This window comes from Oreochromis aureus, linkage group 3 (assembly GCF_013358895.1).
Source record: "Oreochromis aureus strain Israel breed Guangdong linkage group 3, ZZ_aureus, whole genome shotgun sequence".
Taxonomy (NCBI): domain Eukaryota; kingdom Metazoa; phylum Chordata; class Actinopteri; order Cichliformes; family Cichlidae; genus Oreochromis; species Oreochromis aureus.
In genome coordinates this window covers 37,746,928-37,773,294 of record NC_052944.1, presented here as the reverse complement: position 1 = coordinate 37,773,294, position 26,367 = coordinate 37,746,928, and the positions used below count along the sequence as shown (strand labels likewise).

Genomic DNA, 26,367 nt, shown 5'->3' with positions numbered 1-26,367 from the left:
TTTTTTTCAAGTACCGCCGCTTCGCCTCTGGACGCAATCGGTCTCTATACCGTCCGTTTTCTTTTGAGCTGCTTTTAAGCATGTTTCTTGTAGTCGTCGTTCCAACACAGTGCATTTGTTTTTATTTGTGGACCCGGAAGATGGCGCCGCGCTCCCACAATACTTTGCGGCGTGACGTCAACTCCAGAGCCCTATTGGATGCTGTTGTTGGGGGTGGGGAGGAGTGAGCAGGGTGAGTAGAGGAGGTGTGAAGTGTTTGAGGTGTCAGAGGTGGAACAGCAGGAGTGGGGTGGGTGAGTCTGCAGCCGATGTTGGAGACTGCCTCATGGATGAATCAAATCTGTTGAAGAAATGATTCAGTTCATTTGCCCACCTCACCTCACCTCTCATTATAATGTTAACGCAACTTGCAAGCACCTGCACCAATGACTGTAGAAAACATGGACGACGCGACAGCTCCCCAAAAGTGAAGCCAAAACGTCTCTATCGCCCCCTGGTGTCTGGCTGCAGTATAGGTCATAAACCTCGCCTCCTCCATGTTAGCGGATGGGACTGGGGTCAGACTAAAATAAATTTATTCACCTCATATTTTTTTTTCCAAAGATTCTTTCTTTTGTTATCAATAGTTCTCATCAGGCTGATTGATGTCCAAGGGCTCTCCTCTCCCATAAGTTTGATTCTAATTCCTACCGCGGTGATGTTAAATTGGGGTGAAACGTCATCATAACCGCTTTGACTGGCAGCTGCAGTCATGGAGAAACTTGCGTATCTGTGTTCGGGAATAGCAGATAGAGCGTAGGCTCTGAGAGGACGCCCAGCGTTTACGCTACGAAAACACGACCGAGTGTTTTAACCTGACAGCCTGAGGTGTTCTTCAGTAAACTGGCCTACCCGACAGAAGGACCCGAGGCCCCGCTGCACTTTTTCGGTAAGTTAAACGTGTTTGTAAGCTAATCCGTAACTACCGTCCTTAGCTAGGTCCTGACACCTAGCTAGCTAAAATGAGCACTCGGCTGTCAGGGTTCGTTTAGCTAATCTGTGCAGGTGAATGAATTTACCCTAACTAAAGAAATCAAGAGAAATGCCCCGGGCTACTCAGTCACTAATTACTGTACTTTTATTACAAGTATTATAATGTAAAAGCAACAGGCTGCACCCTGCTGCAGCTCCTGTGCAGAGCTGATTATTAAATATGTGCAAACAACAGCATGTTTTCAGTCTCTTGCCACATCTGTAAAGACAGTAACATTTTTTTTTTTTTAAAAAGGTTGTACTTGTACAGTTACTCCTCATTAATCAGTAACTATGGATTAAAGTACTGTACATGTAATACTAAAAAAATGTAAGAAAAGAACTTCAGATCCTGAGTGTGTGAGAACAGAGAAGGATCAGCTTTATTTCAATTTTGAGGGATAACATTTATATTGGAGTTTGATGGTTCTGTTCTCTTTGTGATTACAGGAGCTGCCCTCAGATTCAGACCTCAGCACCACCCAGTGACAGCAGACAGATCATCCAACATGTTCACATGTAAACTGCAAAATTAACTGATGAAAACAGTACAAAGGTTAAAGTACCACATGTGCTGTAGTGAAAGCTGCAGCTGTTTTATTGATAAAGTTAAAGACAAAAAAATCAAAAGGATTAATCACTCCTGTAACTGTGTCACTATATATCAGCATTAACAGGACCTCTGGTGTTTCACAAAGCTGCTGATCTCAGACCTGCACAGCTTCCGTTTTAAACACTTGATGTAAATGGTAAATGGCCTGTATTTATATAGCGCTTTCTAGCCCCTAAGGACCCCAAAGCGCTTTACATATCCAGACATCCACCCATTCACACACTGGTGATGGCAAGCTACGTTGTGGCCACAGCCACCCTGGGGCGCACTGACAGAGGCGAGGCTGCCGGACACTGGCGCCACCGGGCCCTCTGACCACCACCAGTAGGCAACGGGTGAAGTGTCTTGCCCAAGGACACAACGACCGAGACTGTCCGAGCCGGGGCTCGAACCGGTAACCTTCTGATTACAAGGCGAACTCCCAACTCTTGAGCCACGATCGCCCCAGATGTACTCAGCTGCATGAAGAGCACATTAGATTTTCTCTAACACAATTAAATAAAACCTGATGAAGGTCAAAGGTCGTCACTTGTATGTTGATCTACAAACTTGTGAACTGGAATTCTTTCACAGGTTTTTGCAGAGAGTGTGTTATTTACCATAAAGTGATTCAGAGTTATTCATACCAGAGTAACCAGAGATGATCATATATTTTTAAATATATAACTTTCTACAGGACTGAATATAATATCTTTATGTAAAAGTCCGGAGCCTCTGGGGAGTATCCGAGTATTTATAACATTACACAAACCAAAGGTCTCCATCACAGTGTTCATGAAATGCTGGGTTTATCCATCTTCTGGGGCGGGCCTACGGAGGAATGCTGAAGATTTCCCTGTGAGGGAGCTGCTGGTGAAGATGATGAGTACTGCTTGATCAATGCAATGAGCTTCAGTGTTCCTGGTGTTTCTTAAATGATGCCTCTTTCAGTGGGTCAACAGAACATCTGGCACAGGACAGCTGTGATGAAAGAAAGGGAAGAAGTTTCTCCAAACCTCTGGACACAGGAAACCCAGCTTGGTCCTCATGGTCTCCCTCACTGGTTTCTCCCCAGGGTGAATGTAGCTGTTGATATAATATGGACTATTATTAAATGAAAAGAACAAATTAGACTACACTACTGAAACCTTCTGCTGATGTTTTTAAAGTTTCCATGTTACCAGGCTGTAGAGGGCTCTGAAGATTTAAACAGTTTTAGATCCATGACACTCACAGTCTTATGTTAAAATCTCAAAGGACAGCATTATATTTTTGATATTAACAGTAACTCTGGGCCTCTGTAGAGTGTGCAGCTGATCTCATCGCTGTCTAAAAATGGATAAAAAAAATCTAAGAAGTGCTGAATCCTTCAATAATACAGACTATTAGAGTAACAGGTGTGTAGCATCGCTAACTAGCTAGCAACAAGCCTCTAACACAGTGCGTATGCTAGCGGCTAATCTAGCAAACGAATTAACAACAGAGTGATTTTAGAACTATAAGATGATAAGCTGTGTGTCTTTTTTTTATAACAGTGACATGTTTGTATTTACCTTAAACGAGTCGTCAGTCGCAGTAAACCAGCAAAAACTCGAGCCGCCGGGCTACGTAAAAAGTGTAGGGGGGCGTGTTTGCAGTCACGTCTAGTGGGTGTGTGGGCGGGAGCGTTACACAGTCGGTCCACCTCAAGTCACTACTGTGCAGACTCTGGCTCCAAAAATGCAAGATGGCAGCCTCCACAAGCGGGATATTTTGGCTTCATTTTTACACAATGGGAGGAGGCGGTGTCGCGTTGTCCATGTTTTCTACAGTCATTGACCTGCACAGACAGCATGCTAACGCTAAGCTAGCCAAAAATCCAGAGTGATGTTAAAGCTGAGTAAATGCTGATACCAGACCAGCAACGTGATGAAGTGAACAAGACGCTGCTGAACTTCAACAGGTAACAAACTGATGAGGACTCAGACTGCAGCTTCCGTCTTTTACCTGTTCATGTCTCTACAGAAGAATCACCGACGATCGCTTTAAAGTCTCTTTGTGCTGGTTTGCAACTTTAAATTTTTATACCTAAATACTAAAAATTAGATTTAATTTAAAGCATCGACTAAAATCCCCCAACTCAGAAGGACAACGCTGATGTGAGAGAGACTATCGCAGGCTAACCGACAGCAGAGCACAGAGCACGTCTCTCAGACTGTTGTCTTCCTTTGCTTTTTCCTGTTAATCAAGCACAATGAATCATTTTCAAATAAGAAAGGGGGGTGTTGTCATTCAGTGGTGCTTTTTGGTAATCTCACTCGCTCACTGAACATGCTCCTGTGACCCTAGCCAGCAAGTCATGGAGTGTGTGGGAGGTATTATCCAGCATTGTCCTTATCTTGGACAACATCCACCTGTCAGACACCACTCTTAGAGAGTCCAGCTCCATCCCCACAACATTACTGGCCTTGCGGATCAGTTTATTGGGTCTGTTGGTGTCTGTGACCCTCAACCTGCTGCATGTTTGATCCGTTTCACTGCTTTTGCGGTGAATCTTAACCAACACAGAGGAGTGTTGTAGGCTGTTCTGCAGCTTCAGTAAAGTTTAGACGGTCTCTCAGCGTCTACTTACTAAAATAATGTGACTTAAAGCATAGGTTAAATATTTGAATATGAGCCATTCATTCTAAGGAGAAATTAAATCAACAACTGAATCACGATTAAAGGGATAAAAGTAAAATCGACATTTAAATCGTCTATCCCTTCCCCCGCTGTTTGTGTGTAGTACAAAGCCGAACACAAACAACGGAGAGATCATTACAAACAAAAGGAGCCACAATAATGTTATCGCTTGATGTCACGCTATGATAATGACTGGCAAGATGCCCGGTAAGAGAGTCTGACTGAAAACAGTGATCATGTTTAATGTAGGAGGCCATCAGAGGAGGCAGTTTGTGACTAAAGCACCGACTCCTCAGCGGACTGCAACCGGACTCTGAACTAAACTCGGGGGAGAAGAAATCCCCCTGCCAAATTTCTACTCGAAGTTTATTTCAAGCACAGAGAAAAATCCCCCAATCTAAGAGGAGAACACTGATGATAGAGAGGTTATCACAGCCTAATCCACAGCGTCCCTTTGCTTTTTACCTGTTAATCAAACAAGTGTCGTCAGTCCTCCACGTTTGCACTCTCCGTTACTCGGTAACTGTTGGTGATTCATGGTTGTTTGTCTGCACGCTGCATCACCCATCAAGCTCTCCTGGGTTTGACTTGCACACGCCCAACTTAGTTCAATAAACATTCCTACATCAGGTATTTGACTGTAACCTGTCAGTTTGTCTGCTCAGTCATGAACATCAGCGGGGAGAACGGAAAACATCACAATAGGAAACGGATATGGATAAAAGTGCTGCTGTGTTTAAGAGGCTGCCATCAGCCACTGAATGAATTATATATGACATAGCTCTGTCCCATTCACTGGATGTATAACAACAAATGCCTTTAACAAGGACAACAAAAATGCTTGATAATCCATTGAGCCACAGCCAAGTGGACCATAATCAAACCACAACATCTAGAATTACAAATCACTGCTAAGCTTAAAGACAAACAGCAAACACGCTGCATGATATATCTGTTTCACTGCGGAGGCGGATTTAGTGCCCAATGCTACCAACACAGAGGAGTGCTGTAGGCTAAGGGTTAAGAGAACTCTCTGAAGCTCTTCAGCAGCTATAAAGATTTATAGTGCATGCATGGTTTCATGTCTACTGATTAAATTAATGCAACTGGATTCATTACATCAATTATGTTACATATTTGAATGTGAATAGTTTAGACTGAAGAGGATTAAGCACAGCAACAGCTACAGTTACAGCACGATTACCGCACATCCGTCACTGCTGTTTTTTTTCTATTGTTTTTCATTAATGAATAATAAATATTTATTTGAATGCGAGATCAAGACGAGCAAAAGAAAGCACCAAATGTCATCACTTAGGCTTGGTAAAGTTCTGATAGTGACTCTGGCAGGCTGCCCAGTGAGGGAGTGGCTTTGACTGAAAACAAGTAATCGTGTGCAGGAGGTCACCGGAGACATGTTGTTTTGTTGTGTTTTATGTATTTATTTTTGTATTTTATTAATTTATACAACACGGATGATACATGTTAACATGACTGCTGCACTGAAAGCTAATTTGAAGACCTTGTTGCATTTAGTGACTCCACAACAACAACAACAATTCACAAAGATAACAGGCGAGGAAGCATGAAACCCTCCAGGCAAGTATTCTGAGCAGTCTCAGTCATCACGGTGCCTCAGGTTGGATTTCTAGGCCCGGTTTAGTTCAATAAACATTGCAGCTTTGCGTCCTTGGCTGTGAAAATGAGATGACATATAATGTCAGCTCAAGAGTGCTTTAATAAAACATACAAGAGCACCTAATGTTGGAGCTCTCAACATTGGATGTTTTTGCTAAGACGGACCTCCAGCTAAATGCATGGCTTCCCCGCACGGGCTTCGCCAGGACGCCGTGTCTGAGAACAGTTTTCCCAGACCATGTGAGTGACCATCTCATTGTCCCACGGATTATACCAAACGGTAAGAAATCCCGAGGAGTGTGCAGTACGAACCTGCGCCAAGCCCCTCAGGGTGTAAATAGTGATGCTCCAGCACCACCGATTAACATGGCCCTATTAAATTGCCGTTCGATCTCAAATAAGGCATTTGTTCTCAATGACCTTTTTATTAGGAATAACTTCGACTTTATGTTCCTAACCGAAACTTGGCAGCGGAATATGGAATTTGTTCATTTCAATGAACTGTGCCCAGCAGACTGTAAGTACCTAACCACACCGCGTCTTTCAGGACGTGGAGGTGGGTTGGCAGTTATTGCTAGAAACTCCTTTTTCTGTCGGCTGGTGAAGACGCCTTCCTTTATCTCCTTTGAGATTCAGATGATGAAGATCAATAGGACTCATCCCTTTTATGTGATTTTAATCTATAGGCCACCGGGACTAGCCAGGAATTTAGTGGAGTTTGGGGATTTTCTATCCTCCACCATTAAGCTGGAAAGAATCCTTCTGCTGGGGGACTTTAATTTTCATGTTGATGACAGTTCATGTCACGCTGCTTCTGATTTTCTCACTCTTCTAGACTCTTTTAACCTTGCCCTACATGTGACTGGGCCAACACACAGCGGTGGCCACACCCTGGACCTGATTTTATCACTGGGTCTGGATATCGGCCCAGTTCATTGCAGAGACATTTTTATTAGTGATCATAAATATCTTTTATTTGATCTCTCTTTTACCTGTGACACTCTACCCTCTGTTCATGTGAAGCATTCACGATTAATTAATGACTCTGTGGTAGAAGAATTTATGGAATTATTTGATAACAATTTATCTGAAACAGATGATATAGATCAGCAGGTGGCCTCCTTCAACTCGCAATGTCAAAAAATTCTAGATAAAGTGGCTCCTCTTAAAATCAGGAAAGGCAGCGCGGTTAAATGCCCGCCCTGGTTCACAGAAGCTATCCGCAGCTTTAGGCGAATGTGCCATAAAACTGGGCGCCTGTGGAAAATCACAAAACTTGAGGTTCATAAGCTCCACTTAAAAGAACTATTATCTACCTTTAATGACATGGTGAAAGACTCAAGAGCCACTTTTATTTCTCCCAACTACTTGCGGTAGGAAGAAGAAATCCTAAAGTTGTCTTTGATACAGTGAGTAGCATCGTCTCCCCCCCAATGCCATGTACACCTGTCTTTTCAGATAAGGACTGTAGTGAATTTTTAAAAATTTTTCAAGATAAGATCAGTTGCCTAAGAGGTAACATAACTCCCTTAGGTAACCCCTTCAACCATGATCTTTCACACTCCATAATTATGGAATCTTTCCTCCCAGTTTCTCTAAAAGATCTATTGGAAATACTGACCCAATTGAATCCCTCAATGAGTTCAGCTGATGTCTTACCTACTCATTTATTTTGTAAAGTTTTTGATACCATCGGGCCCTCTGTAGTCACGCTGATAAACTGTTCCTTGCTATCTGGCTCTGTTCCCAGGTGCTTTAAACAGGGGGTTATTCAACCTTTGCTGAAAAAGCCTAACCTGGATCCAACACTTCAGTCAAGCTTCGGGCCCATCTCAAAACTTCCTTTTATCTCTAAAATCTTAGAAAAAGTCGTTTGGCTACAAGTAAAGAAAGCGCTGGAGAAGCATAATATTCTTGATAAATTTCAATCGGGTTTTAGAAAGTTACACTCTACAGAAACAGCTCTCCTGAAAGTCACAAATGACCTCTTGATGGCTGCAGACAGGGGTGATTGCTCAGTCCTAGTTCTTCTGGACCTTAGCTCAGCCTTTGATACCGTTGACCATCAGATTTTAATCCATCGCTTAAATCTTATGGTAGGGATATCTGGATCTGTCCTAAAGTGGTTCACCTCATTTCTGGAGGATAGAACGCTTTTAGTCTCAGTGGGAAACTACTGATCAGATGCGGCTAAGTTTCTATGTGGAGTCCCACAAGGTTCGGTTTTAAGCCCCCTGTTATTTTCACTATATATTCTTCCTTTAGGCCGGATCATTAGCGGTTTCAAAAATATTTCCTACCATCTGTATGCAGACGACATCCAATTATACATCTCCTTTAAACCTTGGGAATTAGACAAGCTATCCACTCTTATGGACTGTCTTAAGGAAATTAATGTTTGGATGACAAACAATTTTTTGCAGCTGAACGCAGACAAGACCGAGTGCTTAATCCTTGCTCCAGAGAATGTCAAGCCCCAAATTAGTCAACATCTGGGTGCCTTTTCATCCTCGATAAAAACTACTGCTCGGAATCTTGGGATAATTTTCGATCAATCTTTGTCTTTTGACGCTCATATTAAATCTGTGACCCGCTCCTGCTTTTTTCATTTAAGAAATATTGCCAAACTCAGGACTATTGTCTCCACAACTGAACTGGAGATGCTTGTCCACACCTTCATTTCCTCCCGGCTAGACTATTGTAATGCACTCTTCTCCTGTGTATCTAAGGCCTCACTAAATCGGCTCCAAGCGGTTCAAAATGCTGCAGCAAGGCTTTTAACCCACAGTAATAAATTTTCCCATATCACTCCTATACTAAAATCCTTGCACTGGCTTCCTGTTGGGTATAGATATAAGATTAAAATCCTCACCTGTACGTTTATGTCTCTACAAGGTGAGGCCCCCACCTATATCACGGAGCTTCTCCAACCCTACTCTCCAAAGCGGACTCTTAGATCCACTGATTGTGGTCTTCTATCTATTCCACGGACCCGTCTGAAAACGAAGGGGGATCACGCTTTTCAAACCCTGGCTCCAATACTGTGGAACGGTTTACACCCCCCCCCCCCCGCTATGCACCATCGACACTGTGGCTTAAAACACATCTGTTTAGACAGGCATTTGGGTAATGTTCGTGTGTAATATGTTGTTTTATGCTATAGTTATACTGTACTATTGCTTTGTTTGATATGCTTTTATACTTCCTTAATATTGCTATATTGTTTGTTTGACATGCCTTCATTCCCATGTGAAGCACTTTGTAACAGCTTCTTGTCTTAAAAAGTGCTATATAAATAAATTTTACTTACTTACTAGAACACAGAGACTGACATCGCTAAAACATGCTGCAGACAGGGGAGGAGTATGAGGGCGTAATTTTACTAACTTTCTCATTCCTCTCTGCATTTGTTATCATATCTCTGATTCATTTGTCTGTGAGGCGATTTCTCAAGGCGTGTCACTCGGAAATCCCTGCAGGCTAAATTTCCGCTCACACTTTATTTCAAGCATAGACTAAAATCACCCAATCCAGGAGGACAACGCTGATCTGAGAGAGATTATCACAGTCTAACCTACAGAAGAGCACAGCATGCGTCTTTCAGGTTGTGTCCCTTTGCTTTTCCAGATTAATCAAGCACAACGAATCATTTTAAAATAAGAAAACTTGAGAACAGCCGTGAGGAAATAGAGACAGGTCATTTTTAGGTTCTTTTCATATTCTTATATGTGTGCCTAAACTGCACCGTCAATTCTTTCCACATTTGCAAGAGATGCATTCAAAAAGGGGAGGGAGCTGAATCAATTAACGTGACTGTGACTGAAAACAAGGGATGTGTGTCAGAAGTCATAAGTTCTTTTCCCCATCCGCTTCCGCTTGTCCTTTTTCAGGGTCGTGGGGGTGCCTGGAGCCTTAGGGCGAGAGGTGGGATACACCCTAGACAGGTCGCCAGTCTGTCGCAGGGCTAACACATAGACAGAGACAACCATTCGCACTCACTCCTATGGGCAATTTAGCGTTACCAATGAACCTATCTCATCCCCACTGACTGCATGTGATAGGTTTGTAGCGTAATGCCTTCCACTGCATCAGGCTTCAAGGGATATTGTTTCACTCTTGGCCTAAAAGACGTTTTGGGCTTTATTACTACTGGACTCGCTGTGGTCATTAACCCCACATCAGTCTTCCCAGTAGACCAGAGCTTCTCTGGGACCTGTTTAAGCTCCGGGTGATCTCTGACATCTACAACATATCATTCTGTTGTGTCATTCTCACCTCCCTTTAAGTGTGTTTGTGGTGTAGTATGTGTCACCCATCCCAGCTTTTTACGAAAGATGTTGTGCTGCATGTCTGTCTCCCAACCCCCTCCAGCTTGCTGCCACATTCCAACACTCTCCCCCTGTCTCACCAAAGATGCTAAGTCTGACCACTCAGCTGTGTCACTCTTTGTCAGTGAAATATGTGGTGTCTGCCCTGTAAAAAGTTGTTGTGCAGCTTCAGAAAGGATCACACTACATCCAGCCATGGTTTCACCATCAGTGTATATTGCTTTTATGGTGATTCTCTGTGGCCCTAATTTCAGCACTTTATCTGTGTAGGCCTCATCAGGCCCAGGCGTGGTCTTAAATCTCAGTGTGACATGCAAGTCTTCTGGCGCCTGTGTGTCGTGGCTGGTTGTCAACATTTCCTCAGCTGCAGCTAACAGTTTACAGTTTATTTGATCCGGTCTGGAGGCAGACAGGTCAAGCGTCCAGTAATAATGCAAATCTCCACTGTCCTGATGAACCATTGTCTCAGCAGTTTCTCCTTTCCCTGCAGCTATCATCCCAATGGATGTTGGAATTATTGAAATTCCAAGTTTCATCATCATATCTCTTCCCAAGAGGTTCACCGGACAAGTTGGGCACATTACAACTGAACCCTGAGCTGCCTCTCCTGTGGTAGGATCTCTAATCCACACTGGTTTAGAGATTCTATGCTGGTTTAACTGACCATTTGCAGACTTCACATAAATTGTGCCACTTGAAGGATCAACTCCTGACACATGATCTTTTAAAACAGTTTTATCTGCACCTGAATCACACAGAAATTGAATGATTTTACCCTGCACAGTTAACATGCGAACTGGTTTTACTTCTTTCCCTGACAGATTTAACAATACTTCAGTTAAGTCTAGAGTCTGAAACACAGGCTGTTGTACATTCTGGCAAACTAGGGGATCATTTGTACATGTATGTGTGTTAGCAGTGTCAACAGGTGCTAGTCATTTATTATAATAAGGGTTTCTTGCATCAGGGCGTTTATACTCTTCAGGCATGCGATCAGGACACTCTCTTGCGTGGTGGCCCATTTCCCCACATGCATAGCACTTATCATCTCTTTTGCCACGGTTCCCCCTAAATTGCCATGAGCCTCTATTTCTTCTACTCCTGCCTCTGTTTTGCCCTCTTCCAGCCTGTCCCTGAAACAAAATTTCATCTGCTAAAAAGGCAGCGGCCTCAGAGCTTTGTGACTTCTTTTTTTTATTTTTAACCACTTCCTGCGCATGGCGGGCCCAATTCATGCATTCAACGGACCCGTCAGTGTTCTGATTAACATTTTGTTTTCTGATGAAATCAGCAATGCGTGGATGGAAGCCATTCATCAGAGCATGCTTCAACTGCTGCTGATATGGGCTGGCCTTCTCTGCACTCTCTTCAAGGCCGCTATGCTCTTTAAAAACTTCCTCTAATCTCGCCCTGAACTCATGAACATCCTCTCCTTCTTTCTGCACACATTGGGCGATTTTGTTGTAATCTACAGAAGCTTTAAAGGTAGTTCTAAGACGCTCATAAACCCCATCAACTTGGCCTCTTAGGTTGTCATGGCCATAGGGTAGGATGGTATTACCATCCCTCCCTGTGTAGGTGCCTCGCACCCGAGCCCAGTTATATGTGAGACACCTCCTAAAGGTGGCTTCTGTTTCCTGGCCGTTTAAGCGGTACGAGGAGCAGAGTTGCTTGTGTCGGGCGATAAATTCATCAACATTAGTCAACGGGTCTCCTAAACCTTTACATGCCTCTGCACATTCAGATTCACTCCATGGCCTGTAAACACAAATAACACGGCTTCGGTCACCTTCAACACCAAAATGAGGATTCGCGACTTCCACCATGGGAAAGGTATCTAGGACAGGGTAGACAGGCATACCAGCTGCACTCGCCTCATCCCTTTTAGTTTTGGATCTAGTGTTATAAGGGCTTAAATATTGTGCTGCAGCATCCCCAAACTCCTGTCGTACTCTATCCTCCTCCTCTCTCTCTCTCTCTAATGCTGCTCTACGCTGTTGGTCCCTTAACGTCAGCACCACTGAAGTAGACTGCACCGTCTCATCTTCAGGTTTCACAGCTAATGCTTGCAAAGCTGCTCTCTTCGCGTTCACTGCCTCCTGTCTTTTCTGCGCCTGCTCTAACCACAGTTTAGCGGACGCCAATTGTAACTCTCGCTCTTGTTTCAATTTCCCTTTTGCACAAGCTGCCTTTACTGTCAACTGCTCTACTAACATTTGACATTGTCCTACAACCAGTTTACCTTCAAAATCATATTTCTTGCGCCAATGTCCTAAATACTTAGTGCTTCCGGGAGCAAAGTTCATCATAAACTTCTCGTCACCCTCTGACGCACTCTTAGTTGCTTGGGAACCCATAATAACAACAACAGCTGTCACAGACCACGTGTTCTGCTCTGCATCCACTCACACAAACACACAACCACAACAACAACAACAACGACAATAACAACGACAATAACAAAGAATAGGCCTATTGTCCACTACAAATGGACTCCGCGGAACTTCTCAACACCTGAGCGGCGGAGAAAGTATTACAGGACCCCACAAAGCGGTCCGTATTTATACTAAGACGGCGAACCAAAAAGTTCGAACTGCGCAACTCTGCGACTTAATGCTTCTGTACAAAAACCCCCACTGAGCGGCTTTGCACATCGCCCCACTAAGACGGCGAATTTTAGCCCCACTAAGCGGCCACGGACAACGCCCCACTGAGCGGCGAAGACGTGCAGTTATAGAGATGGACTCTAAACTTACTTGGAGTTGTTCATTGCGAGTAGCATCAGTCCCGAATCCTGTCAATCACCATCCATTGAGGAGAAAAACAGACGGCTAATCCACCGGCCCGATGACGAATTCTCACGCCTCGGGGCTTTGCTGCAGGACCTCTATAAATCCTGGCTGACGTCAGTCTTTCGGCGTGTCTCTTTTCCCCTCGGTGAATGACGATTCCAAGGATCCGGCTCAAGAAGGACCAATTAATGATAGGTTTGTAGCGTAAACCTACTCGCTGGAACGTTCAGGACAATTTGCTACACAGCAAGAACAAGACACAAGTAGGCAACGTTCTTTGTGTTACTCATGCATGAGGGAGGCCTGCCTGGAGCCAAGTGTCGTTCCACCTACTTGACCTCCATCAGACTCTCAGCCAGGTTCCCCATAGCACTCCTTTTATTGTGGTTACTTGAATATGCATAGGGTCATTAACATATGATGTATACATACACACAAAGAGTACCTTGCCTGTGGTTTTGTAAGTGCGTGTGTGTGTGTGTGTGTGTGTGTGTGTGTGTGTGTATGTAAGCTGCTGACCAAAAGGGTCATAAAGCAGGAACAACATCCTAGGTCATAAAGAGGGTAACCTCCCCACACCCAATCTATGGTTCACCCTAGATAACACAGTGAAGCCATACAAAGGACAGGAAGTTTTACCACATCAAACAGACCTTCACAAGGATGTTGCCTGTGATAAAACACTACAGCCCCCCACTCAGAACCTCGAGAATCTGGGGAGGGGAGAACAAAAGAATTCCTTTCAACACACAGTTAAAGTACAAATGGTAAGAATAAAAATGACAAACATTTAACAATTCACTCTAACAGCATGTCTTTGGACTGTGGGAGGAAGCTGGAGTACCCGGGAGAACATGCAAACTCCACACAGAAAGACCCTGGCCTGAACTCAGGACCTTCTTGCTGTGAGGCAACAGTGTTAACCACCGTGCTGCCCATAAGTCTTGTAACTACAGGGGTCCAACGAAGAATGGCCACGCATCATACTGATGTCTTCGGAAATTAATTTCTCTCTCTCTCACTCTTATTGTCTTCAGACACCGTGAAAACTGAAGAAACACAAAGTTTACAACATAAATGTTTGAGCTTATCAGTCTCTCATATCATTGTCCATAAACAGTCTTGTGCAAGCAGAACAGAAAAAATGCACAATAATGTATATCACAAAAATGTCCTCTCATTACATGTGTAGAACACGTATGCAACATTATACAAACAATATACATGAAACCATACCGTGTGCGCCTCTTGGACCACATGCAGAATAACATTAACGTTGAGACTGTAGATGCATCTATAGCTCTGTATCCATGCTAGCTTCACAATGCCATGGTTGTGTTCTCAGCCAAACTCTGGTCATGTGACCATTACAAACTCTACCTCATACAAACTTTACAGCACGTTAAATATTTAACAAACCCATATTTTGTAATCACATATTTTAGACACGTTTTTTATCAATGTTACACTTTTATCATCTTATCTTATAAATAAATGAACTAAATTAATCATGAACCTATCACAGAAACATATGAAATAACCAACTTTATTTTAACTGTCTCAGGGACAGTTACAAGTCTTTTGTTGTGTTTTATTTATTTATTTTTGTATTTTATTCGCGTATACAACAGGGACAATCCATATTAACATGAATGCTGCATCGGAAGCTAATTTGAAGACCTTGTTGCATTTAATGACTCCAAAACAACAACAACAACAATTCACAAAGCTAACAGGCGAGGAAGCATGAAGCACATGGCTGGTGGTTTATGGTTTCAGCAACAGCCTCTCGTATTTACTAGAAGCCCTTCATTGACTGCAACCAACTGACCCACAAACCACAGCAGTGCACAGGGTGTCCTCATCAAATAAACTAAGGAACTAAGCTAAACTTGTTGGCATTAAATCATAATAGAAACCTTACCCTACAGCCAATAATCTAAAATGAACATTTATATCTACATTCAGTCTCCTGCTCAGTCACACTTGGTGGCACCTGGAACCTTTAAAAGGTCTTTTGGAGGCCTGAAGACTCTTTTGTCCTCAACACAAAGAGAATAAATTCAACTACTCGACCCAGACTGTTGCATTCATTAACCATAAGCTCCAGCCTCTTACAGATCAATGAAGAAATCAAATAAATTGATTATTTGCTGTTGTTATAACCAAGCTATACCTTCTCTCTCAGGACAGACCTTCAACTGTACCAAGTGAAGAGCTGCCAAGAAGAAGAAGACACAAATAAATCAATAAGTCAAAAGCTAGAAAGAAATCTCTGTATCTGTGTATTCTTTTATCTTTATACTGTAAGTTAGCAGTGTGCAGATATCTGCTGTTTATTTTGCCATGAAGACTTTCATTACACAGTGAAATAAAGGTTCGGGTTTGGACTTTGGTACTAAAAGTAATGCACTACAAAAAGCTATTTCTATTTGTTTTTACAGGCAGTATAACATCAGAAGACTTGGCAGGGCAATTTTTAGAGATGTGCTTTCCTCCTGATTATAAATGATTGGTCATTTAGTGGACTGTTTCGGGCACTGTCTCCTCTGCTCTCTTCATGCATGTACACCCTTGGTCTTCTCTCTCCAGCCCCAAAAGAACTTGAGAGTAAAAACAATCACAGATGTCACGGCTGCTGTTATGATGATTGTGATCCATATCCAGTGGAAGGACTCCTGCAGAGGGCAAGAAGACATGAAAATCAGACGTGTTAGTCAGTGCAGTTTGTTGGAGCTTTAAATGCCTTTCAGTTTACAGCAAATCAAAGATCACACAGTTTACAGCAAAACATCAAGACGAAATGTTTATGTGCAATCTGTGATCTGAGTAGAAAAAAAGGGTTAATCCCAGTTTAAGCCACAAAATCACCTGCAGGTGCCTGTTATCTTGTTAAATTCCTGAACGACATAGTTAAAACCTGAACTGTGTGTCTTTGCTGCCAGGACAGAGATCAGTGTTGTTGTAATCGATGCTGTCACAGCAGAGTCATCCTGGCACAGTATGGTAAAGTTATTCACACCCAGAAAGTCACTGACTGGCAAGGCATCAAATGCAGATGTTGTATTTAAAGCCTTTCTGCTGTAAATCAATCAGTTTGCCAGATAAAGCAGGGTGTGGTGCACTTACCGGTGGTTTGCACACTCGCAGGCGCACAGCAGAGCGGTGTTTCTCGGCCTTCTCTACATCACAGTAATAAACTCCTCCGTCTTGTTGCTGAGCTCCCTTTATGGTGAGGGACAGGTCTGCCCGTCGGTCCCAGTCAGATGGTATCGATACCCGGCTTCTGTTAAAGTCATCCCCGTATGTGATTCCCCCTGTCCGACCATTCAGCTCCAGCAGTACTTCCCCGTTTCTCCTCCAGCGCGCAGACTTCACCGACTGGCCCGCTGTGACAGAGCGACACGGGAGGATGGCATCCCCACCCTCGGATACAGCAACTTCAGAGGGCACAAATACCTCCAGCTTGTAAGCTTCCAAGTGTTTCCTGTTGCAGGTAAACTCATAATGTCCGTTGTCATTGAAGTTAGCATTTGTTAAGATTAAAGAATCGCGTCCTACGACCACATGGTCAGTGTAATCTCGCCCTGGCTTCCAGTAACCACTTAGAGATGCGATGAGCTGAGTGCTGGCATCATCCAGCTGGTTCCATAGAAGAGGAGTCTGAAAACTGAAGGCTCTCCCTCCCTTTCTACTTTTAAATACTGTAACAGCTGTTGAAATGCATTCCCAACATTTTCCTAATTGTGTAATTGTGTGAAGGATTAGTATATTGTTAATATTTTTAGCAAATTTAGTAACTTTGAGGTAAGGGCAGAGATCACTTCTGGTTTAGCTCAAAGTCAGAGAAGCTGGTCATTGCAACGGTCTAACCTCATGAATATCAAGCTAAGAAAGAAATTAGAAGTACTAAGTTTCCAAATACACCAGTTTTTCCACTTGCAGGCCAAAGTGGTATGTTTAAAAAAAAAAAAAAATTTGTGAATTGAATATTGTAATATGTTTTAATTTTGAAATATAATTTTAATGTTCGTTTGTGTTCACCAGTTCTACGGCCGTCAGAGTCCTCTCACTGGACGTGGATCACAGTCCTTAAAACGCCAGCTGTAACATCAGGGATTGTTTTCCTTTTAGGCAGGAAATAGAGGTGATAAGCAAGAGATGAACAGGCCGCAGCAACAACACAGTTCAATGAGGGAGCCAAACTGGTGCCATACCACCATGCAAAGAGAGAATTACCCTACTGTCTAATAATAATAATAATAATAAAAACATGAAATAAATATTTGTTTTAAAAATTAAATAAAGAAACTCTGGTACCTTTACTTGTACCACTGTTTACTTGGCTCACAGTCAAGTAAACAGTGAGTGCCCTGTGAACATATGGCACATCATCTGAGCAACATACGATGTGCTACCTTCCCCAATAAATCTGCAGCTGTGGTTTGGAAAGGACCCATCCTGCCCCCTGTGTACAGTCCCAGCCACACTCAAGCACATCTTGGTTGGTTGTAGGACTAGCCTTACTCAGGGCAGATACACATGGACACACAACCAGGTCCTCAGGTGTCTGGCTGAGAAAGTTGAGCGCAAAAGGAAATCCATCAACGCTCAACCTTTCATGAACCAAGAGGAGCGACAGTTCTCATCAACATTTGTCCGGGAGGGAGACAAGCCGAGGACAAGCCCCTCAACCCCAGACCTGGGCCCGCTGAAGGTTGCCAGGGATTGGCAGATGCAAGTGCACTTGGATCAAAGGCTACTTTTCCCCACAGAGATTGTAACAACTACTCTGCGACCAGACCTCGTCCTTTTGGTCTAATGTGTATGTCACTGAGCTGACGGTACCATGGGAGGGCTTTGTTGCCAGTACAACAGCCAAACTGCTTAGAGAGATTGGGATCAGAGGACAGGTGCAACAGCAGGCTATAAGAGAATTAGCTAACACTGCTGAGAGGACCAGTCACTGGTTATGACTAAAGAGGGCTGACATCACTTTGCCAGTGACACACTCTGGGGCCTGATCAACCCTGGCAGGGCCTCTTTGGATGACGGTGTCTAGTGATAATGGCCGAAACACCCGATGAATCCAAGGTCCACTACTGATGATGCGTCCCAAATTTTAATATGATAATCTAGATCAGATCACTAATCCCTAAACCTAACCAAGGAAGAAAAAAATGGCAGATTAGCCTGGGTAAAAGACCGAAAGTTGAGGCACACAATGATGTGCGCTGCTGGTAAAGTTTCTGCACTGCCTTTCCTAATAACAGCCATCCCTCAAGATTTCTCCATTTAAACCAGGGATTGTAACATCTAGTCCTTTTACTGAAACTTAGCTGTGAGTCTTGTTCAGTGATTGTGTGTTAGAAAGTCTCTCTGCCCCTCGCTGATCCTATCAAAATCAGAGTCATAGCTGAGATAGAGGCACACAGAGACTTGACCAGCAGTAGAGAACTTTCCATCCTTTGTGTGTGTGTGTGTGTGTGTGTGTGTGTGTGTGTGTGTGTTAAATGAAGGGGCAGCAGTCTAAATAAAATTGGTCACGTGACTTAAACATATTAAAGCAACTTGTATGTGTATGCTTGTAAAAAAAATTCCATTATTTTCCATTTTTAGTGCGGCTGTAATTCAGGAGTCAACTCTTTATGAAGTTTAGACGAGTGCCTTTGTTTGTTTTAACCCTAGAACACTATCGCTATAAATAGTAACACAATCACTAATGCCGGGTGATTTTTACCCAATATAATATAACCAATAAAAAGTAATCAAATATATCAAAATATGACAACACATGACAAATTAGAGTGGTCTTCTTTTACTTTCAACTGTGCCATGTCTAACAAAATGAAAAATAAACCTCCTAAAACAAAATAATGACTCTGGAAAGCTGGTCTTTGGTCCACCCATTCCTGGGAAATTTGAGACTTCCCTGGTGAAGGCACAGGCTCCTCGACACGCTAACAGCTGCAGGAGAAAGAAATCATGTAAATGTATTTGCTCGGGTGTAAATCACCCGGCGATAGTGTTCTAGGGTTAAACACCCGAGCACTCTTTTCATTATTTGTAAAATTGTGACTCATCCGTCCGTCAGCTCTACTATGGACAGAATCCAACACATGATTGGCAGCACGTCTGGGGCCGCTGAATACACGCATCAGGCAGGTACACTCGGGTGTGTCCGGATTGTTTGACTTGTTTCACGTACAGGTTAGTTCAATAAACAACTCGCGTTCCTTTCTGTGTTAAGTAACCTGTGTGTGTGTGCTCGCGCGCCAGTGGTAAATGAAAGGGCAGCAGTCTAAATAAAGTTAGTCACGAGACACAACCGTGACTTAAACATATTAAAGCAACTTGTATGTGTTCGCTTGTAAACACAAAGCGATGCATGGATTTGTGTTTGTCTGCGTCCCCCAACCACAGCCACGCTAAACTGCCTCCTTCTGAGAGCGAGACGTATGAAAATGGCTTCATCGAAAGCAGAGACATCAGTGAGATGTGCCAAACAGCAGATAATGTCAGAGTTAGAAAACCCCTGTAAACTGCAGATTGCTTCCGAAACCAGGTGGAAGGCAGTTTTACAACATGAATTTTTTTTTTTTTTTTTTTTTTTTTTTATTTAAAGATCTTGTGGTTGTTTTAAAAATAATTTGACTGTTAATCCTCTGAATGAGACCGGTTTAACAAAGTTGTGGCAGCGACACTGGTGTAAAAGATAAACCTTTTTTTTGCTGATTATTTAAATAATTTAAACATTTCATTTGGCAACTTACTCAAACTTACTGTTTCATATTTATAAGGGCAAAGTTGTTGTTTCGTTTAGGAAAAAAAGTATTTGTCACAGATACTGTGTCAGTATTGTGTCTGTGTCACAGTTCCTACACACAGAGATTGACAATATTTTTTAAACAGTCTGTTGGATAGTTTTTTTCCTCATGTACACAAACCTGCGGTTCCTGTGGCTACGTTAAGTGTTGAATCTGACTCATTCTTTCACGAACATATTTCCCCCTTTCATATTTGTCAGCCGTCAGGAGCACGTAGTGTTATCACCACATCACGCCGCCCAAGGGAATGTTGAATTTCAGGTTTTATATTAAAGCTTCGATGAGCGTATTTATTATCAGTAGAAATACAGAACCAAATGAGTTCACGCCACTGACAGCACTTAACATCCGCTATGACCGACTGTTCAGGATCACGTTCTCCTCTGAATGTCTGCTAGTGTTTTACAATTTTATATCACCTGACTTTCTCTCTTAAGATAACCGCACATATGACTGATGAAAATGTGCAGTTAGAAGAGTCCCGGTATTTCTTCTCCTTCTTTCTCCTGCAGGGAAGAGAAAAACAAGATAATAGATGAAGCTGAAATCGATCACGCATCACTGACGGAATGATGCAGCCAGCGTCACACCACCCTGTCCAGGATCTTTTAAGGGTGGGGCTGTGGTCCTGCTGAAGTTTTATCCAGTTTGAACACAACAGTTATGCAAATAAGCAGCACACTAATGCAATGTCCTAATTTTAGCCTCGAGTCTCGGGAAATTATTAAAATAGTTCCATTATTACCAAACACATCCAGACAATCTCTCAATACTCACTGTTAAACTCTGACAGGTGTGTCCCTTTAGGTTCTGAGAGCCACTCCCGCTCTCTGATCTGCGCTCACTGCCCAGAGGGAGTGGCTCTAAGGAAATAAGCCACTCCCTCTGACAGTATCCTAAGCATAAGGCGCTCACAGAGCGCTCACACCACACGCTGAATAGCCTCCACTCTCATTCTCTCTCAGCACTGAACTCATCCTTCCTGACCTACGATGTCGGGTGCTGCAGTCTCCGTCTTTTTTGCTCTCTGTGTGCTTTTTGTTGGCTGCTGTGGAAAACCGGCGATCCTGGGAGAGTCTGTAGAGTTATCAGCAGATGTGAAGTGTGAAGCGCAGGAATTCAGTCTGATCTACCGGCTGAGGGATGACAGTCCTCGGACTGTGGCCCAGCTGGTAAACGGTGTCTGGATCCCGGGAGAGAGCTACAGAGAGCGGGTGGAGCACAGCTCCACGGGCAGCTTGTTGCTAACCCGTGTGAACTACAACGATCAAGGCTACTACGAGTTCACCTGCGCCGGGCAGGTTGTCACCACCATCCATCTGGAGGTCCTCATCATCTCCAACAACAACCTCTCTGTGCCTGAAGGAGACACGCTCACGCTGCCGTGTTATTTCCACACCGTGGGGGACTCCGTGGGCTCTGTTGTGTGGGAAAGAGACGGAGAGCTGGTGCTGAAGCAGAGCCTCTCCTCCGGGGAGCTCATATATGGGACTGGGTTCGAGGGCAGAGTGTCTGTGAGGTTTGACTGGTTTGTACTGGGAGACCTGTCACTGACGGTGGAGCGGGTCCAGCTGGAGGACCGAGGTGACTTCTTCTGCTGTGTTAAGAAAGGCAGCAGACAGAGGGGGGAGTGGAGAGAGCGGGGCAGTCCTGCAGCTGTGAGAGTGACTGTCAGTGAGAGGAGCACCATCAGCAGCAGCACCTCTGCTCCCGTAAGTACACCTCACTGCTAAACACTGAAGCACATCACAGCTGTCAGCGCAGTGGGTCTCACATTATTTCATGTTTGTCTCTCTGCAGCCCACACGTGAAGCCGAGACACACACGGCAGCTTGTGACACTCCCATCATCATCACAGCCGGCATAACCCTGCTCTCTGCTGCTGCTGCTGCTGCTGTGTGGTTGGTTTGGAGGAGGAAGTCCCGCAGATCAGGATCCACACCTGGAGGCGCTGATGGAAGAACTGCCAGTGACGTGGAGAAGACACCTTTCACTGAGAGAGGCTCTGACAGAGGGACGTTCATCAGATAACTGAAGCGTGTGTGTGTGTGTGTGTGTGTGTGTGTGTGTGGTTTCTACACAAACACCTCTGCTGTGATGCTGTGATACATTTTTATGGGGTTTTTTTTTTAGTATCTCGCTCCTTGCTTTAGCCGCACTTCCTGTTCCTGTAGTTTATAAGTTTTGTAAGATGTAAATATCAGCTTTTCTGCCAATAAATATCTAAGATTTTAATGTTTGATCGTGTCTGTGTCATGTTTTCGTGTCTTCCTGAGTGTCGCCTTTGCCTTTTCGCCAGAAATCTGGCAATATTATTTTTTTAAATAATAAATGAAACAAATAAATAAAGTACCTTAAAAAAACAAAACAAAAAATAGTTACATGGAAATGTGGAAAACTGATTTAAGAAACAAACAGAAGTCAAGCTAAGAATAAGAGAAAAGGCCAGACAACAGGTTGTTTGGTATGACGTCGACAGATCAAAGGGTGAAAGGTCAGAAAGTACAAAAATATCTCCCAGCATGCCCCTCTGCCATCAAAACGTCCCGTTAATTGTTTTCACTTTAAACAATGCTGTGAATGAGTAAATACATTTCGATAATGAATTTTAGCTCTGCATGAATGAAGTTAAAATTCAGCAGTTTCACAACAAACAGTCGTGACTTAAACGTGTTAGTCCAACTTTCATATGTCCACAACAGCTTGGAAATTTACAGCAAACCGGTTCATGTGCATGTATGAACCGGTTTGCTGTCTGTGCTTTACTCTTCTTTTCGTCCCACGGTGAGTCACTCGGTCTCTCTGAAATGCATTTGGGACTCAGCCAAAAAGTAACAACGGGAAATATTGAAGCTGCTTGTGTTTAGTTTCTCGCCACAGGCCAGACCATGACATCGTGTGCATATTTAGACAGATAATTCACATCACAGCCCCCAGTAGCGGTTTTTGATACGGGCGGTTGCCCGGGGCGCCATCGTGTTGGGGGGGCGGCATCACAGGCATCGGCAAAAAAAAAAAAAAAAAAAATTGCTCGTACTCATGCTGCCCCGGCGTCATGCCAGCGCACACTGGGAATTGCATAGGCACCGATCGGTTTTCTATCGCCCATTTGCTGGGAGTAAGGGCGCCCTCCGTTTGCGAGGTGCGCCTGCTGCTTGCGGCACAGGGAGGAGAGGGCGGGGCGGGGCGCAGGGGGATTCTCTGACCGGCTGGAGCAGCATCTAATAACCACATCAGTCCCTCGTGATGCTTCAGTGAGAAAATTGTGAGTTTAAACTGAACAGCGCACCCTGGTGGCAACGCAGTTCACTATGAAAGATGAAGTGGCTTTTGAGGGGCTTGGAAAGTTTTGAAAAGTCTTGAAATTTGGCCCACACCTCCAATGTGATGAGGGCTTTCTGGTTATATCATCACTTTTATTTAATAGCGCAAAATGGCTCCACAGCGCCCCCTACAAATTTTCAAAACAACAGCTCCTGCTCTGTGTTTTATGTATGAGTCTGGAACCTGGGAAGCTTATAGGAGATAACAAGATGTACAAAAAAGTCTCTTGGAGCAATATCCCAAATCCAACAGGAAGTCAGCCATTTTAAAATTAATGTGTAAATTTGGCGACATTTTCCCCTCTTTTCAGGCCTCATACTTTGACGAACTCCTCCAAGGGATTTCATCATATTGACCCAATCTCCAGTGTGTGGAATCTAAAGACCTTTGTGATGTTAAATTGCGAAGCTTTTTACGTTCAGGGAAACGGGGTGGTAATGGCGGCACGTGGAGTTTCAATCGCTCGCCAAAAAGCAGTAATCTGCTGTCACTCAAAAACACAATGTCCAATCTCTCCCAAAGGTCGCAGGCGTGATGAGACTTGAGCTCAGAAATGTTTTTCATGCCATTTGTCAGTAATGGTTAGAGCGCCACCTAGTGGGATGACTATAATAATGGTTGAATTAGATGAAATGTTAGCTGGTGGTTAAATGCATGAAGTCCATCAATGTGACATCAGATCGGACGCACTGGTTTTAGGTGTTGGGCTTGGCTCGACGTGCTGGGGTGCGAGGGCCCTCGTATCGCTGCTTGCAGCTTTAATTGTCATTGTATCTGCGAAATGTCTGAAACCACCGGAAACATGACTGATGAAAATGTGCAGTTAGAAAAATCCGTATTTCTTCTTCTTCTTTCCCCTTCCACGGTAGAGAAAAACCGAGATAATAGATGAAGCTGACATCGATCGGGCATCACTGACTTAGCGGAATGATGCAGCCAGCGTTACACCACCCTGCATATTTTAAGGGTGGGGCTGTGGTTCTGCTGACATTTCATCCAGTTTGAACACAACAATAATGCAAATAAGCAGCACACGTCAGGCCCCTTCTCCCCGCAGGCCACCACCATGCTCCGTGGGACATTACACGCCTGCTCGTGTCTTAGTCTTAGTTTTCCATTTTCGGGGAGCTCAGGCTTCCTGCTAATAAACATTAGTACACGTTTTAATGTTTGATCGTGTTTTACGAAATTACCGTTATGTGACACGGGTAGCAAAGTGTCCAACACGTGCTTTTTGTCCCGCCAAGAATTATTTATTTATTTTTTAAGTACAAAAAATATTCAAACATAAGCACGATTGCGAATAAGTCTACTGTAGAAAAATGAAACAGGATAAATGAACATCAAACATCAGACTTGTAACAGTTCAACAGATAATTCCATCATTTTCCATTGTAAAAGTCTTCAGTGGTTAACTCTTTATGAAGTTTAGACGATCGCCTTTGTTTGTTTTAAATGGCCGAGCACCCTTTTCATTATCTGTAAAACTGTGACTCATCCGTCCGTCAGCTCTACTATGGACAGAATCAAACACATGATTCAATAGATATGTTACATTTGAGTTTGTGTGTGTGTGTGTGTGTGTGTGTCGTGCCTTTGAATACACGCATCAGCAGTAGCGGTTTTTGATACGGGCGACACGGGCGGTTGCCCGGGGCGGCATCACCGGCATCGGCAAAAAAAAAAAAAAAAAATTGCTCGTACTCATGCTGCCCCGACGTCAGCCAGCGCATATTGGGAATGTCATAGGCACCGATCGGTTTTCTATCGCCCATTTGCTGGGAGTAAGGGCGCCCTCCGTTTGCGAGGTGCGCCTGCTGCTTGCAGTAGGGAGACCGGGGATAGTTGTAACATTTTTGACATTTCTGTCTGTAGCTTGGAGCTCTTTTAAGTTAGTGGATTCAAAATTTAATGCAAAGTATTTACACGTCTCTGCTATTAAATAGTGCAGCTATTTTCTCTGCAGCACAATTACCCATTGCATGGTATGGTCTCAAACACAAAGAGTGAAATGTTACAATTAACCCTATAGTCTGGGTTAGTTGTAACATATCCTGGGGTGAAATGTAATACAATGAAATAAGGGTACTAACAAAACATTAACATGTAATCTTTTTTATTCAACACACGAATGCACTTAGAGCCATTTATGTAGCTATGTGTGTGTGTGTGTGTGTGTGTGTGTGTGTGTGTGTGTGTGTGACAGAATGCATAAATCTAGCTTTTGAACATATTCCAACCCCCCAAAAAAGACAGATGATGGAATTTTCTGCAACTGAATATTTCATTAATTCTGGTTGGTCTTCCTTGAGTTTGGCCTCATTGGCTCAGTGGGCATTATAACCTACAACTCTTGCACCAACTTTTGAACATAACAATGAAGCTGAAAAAAATGTAGTTGTGCACCAGCATCGCAATTCCATTACTTTTTATCATGGCTGACCTTGGTGTGGTTTGCAAAGTGCTTCAGAAAGATGAGGAAATCTGTTTCTTGCACCCATCCTGATTTATTTCCACTACCAATACTTCCTACTGGTCCATCTCTGACACAGTGGTCTGCATAATGTATGTGTGGGAACACAAACAGTGGAGGAATTGTGTTGCCAATGGCATTAACCGCATATACAAAGGTGACCAGTGAACCTCTCTCTGCTGATGTCGTTGCCCCAACTTGTTTAATATAAGTTAAAGTAATAGTGTGGTAAGTTGTAACATCTGCATTATTGTTACAACTAACCCAGACTGTTGCTGTTACAACTGACCCAGACTCATATAGCCATGAACTAGCTAAGATTAAAGCCAACGGCTAAAACATCAGCACTAAAGACCTACACAGAATATATCCCCATAGGCATACAAATAATGCTATTATAAACTGAAATAAAGTAGAAAAACTTACTTTTTGGCATACAAATGACTTTTTTGTGTGTTAAATTGTCTGTGTTTGACAAAATGTGCTGATTTTTCACATGTGATAGCAGAACTGAATTGGGCATGTACAGGATGAGTCACGTCATTTGAAACTTAGCCCTGATTGGAGAAATTGGAAGTGTTACAACTGACCCACGTTACAACTATCCCCGGTCTCCCCTATAGGGAGGAGAGGGGGGGCGGGGGCAGGGGGATTCTCTGGCTGGCTGGAGCAGCATCTAATAATCAACTCGCAAAATAAAACAAAACAAAATAAAAACAAA

At 43.4% G+C, this 26,367-nt stretch overlaps 1 protein-coding gene and 1 long non-coding RNA gene across 2 annotated transcripts; one reads left to right on the top strand and one right to left on the bottom strand.

The window, feature by feature from the left end:
* Positions 1-15,179: 15,179 nt before the first annotated feature.
* On the bottom strand, positions 15,180-20,297 carry LOC120439309. Its single transcript, XR_005612537.1, has 3 exons — positions 20,269-20,297; positions 16,152-16,462; positions 15,180-15,700 (listed from the first exon to the last, which is right to left on the bottom strand). It is a non-coding gene; the product is annotated as an uncharacterized LOC120439309 (long non-coding RNA).
* A 352-nt stretch (positions 20,298-20,649) lies between these two features.
* On the top strand, positions 20,650-22,058 carry LOC116316766. Its single transcript, XM_031735391.2, has 2 exons — positions 20,650-21,561; positions 21,650-22,058. The coding sequence occupies exons 1-2, from the start codon at positions 20,842-20,844 to the stop codon at positions 21,878-21,880; spliced, it is 951 nt and encodes a 316-aa protein (XP_031591251.2). The 5' UTR covers positions 20,650-20,841; the 3' UTR covers positions 21,881-22,058.
* The last annotated feature ends 4,309 nt before the right edge of the window (positions 22,059-26,367 follow it).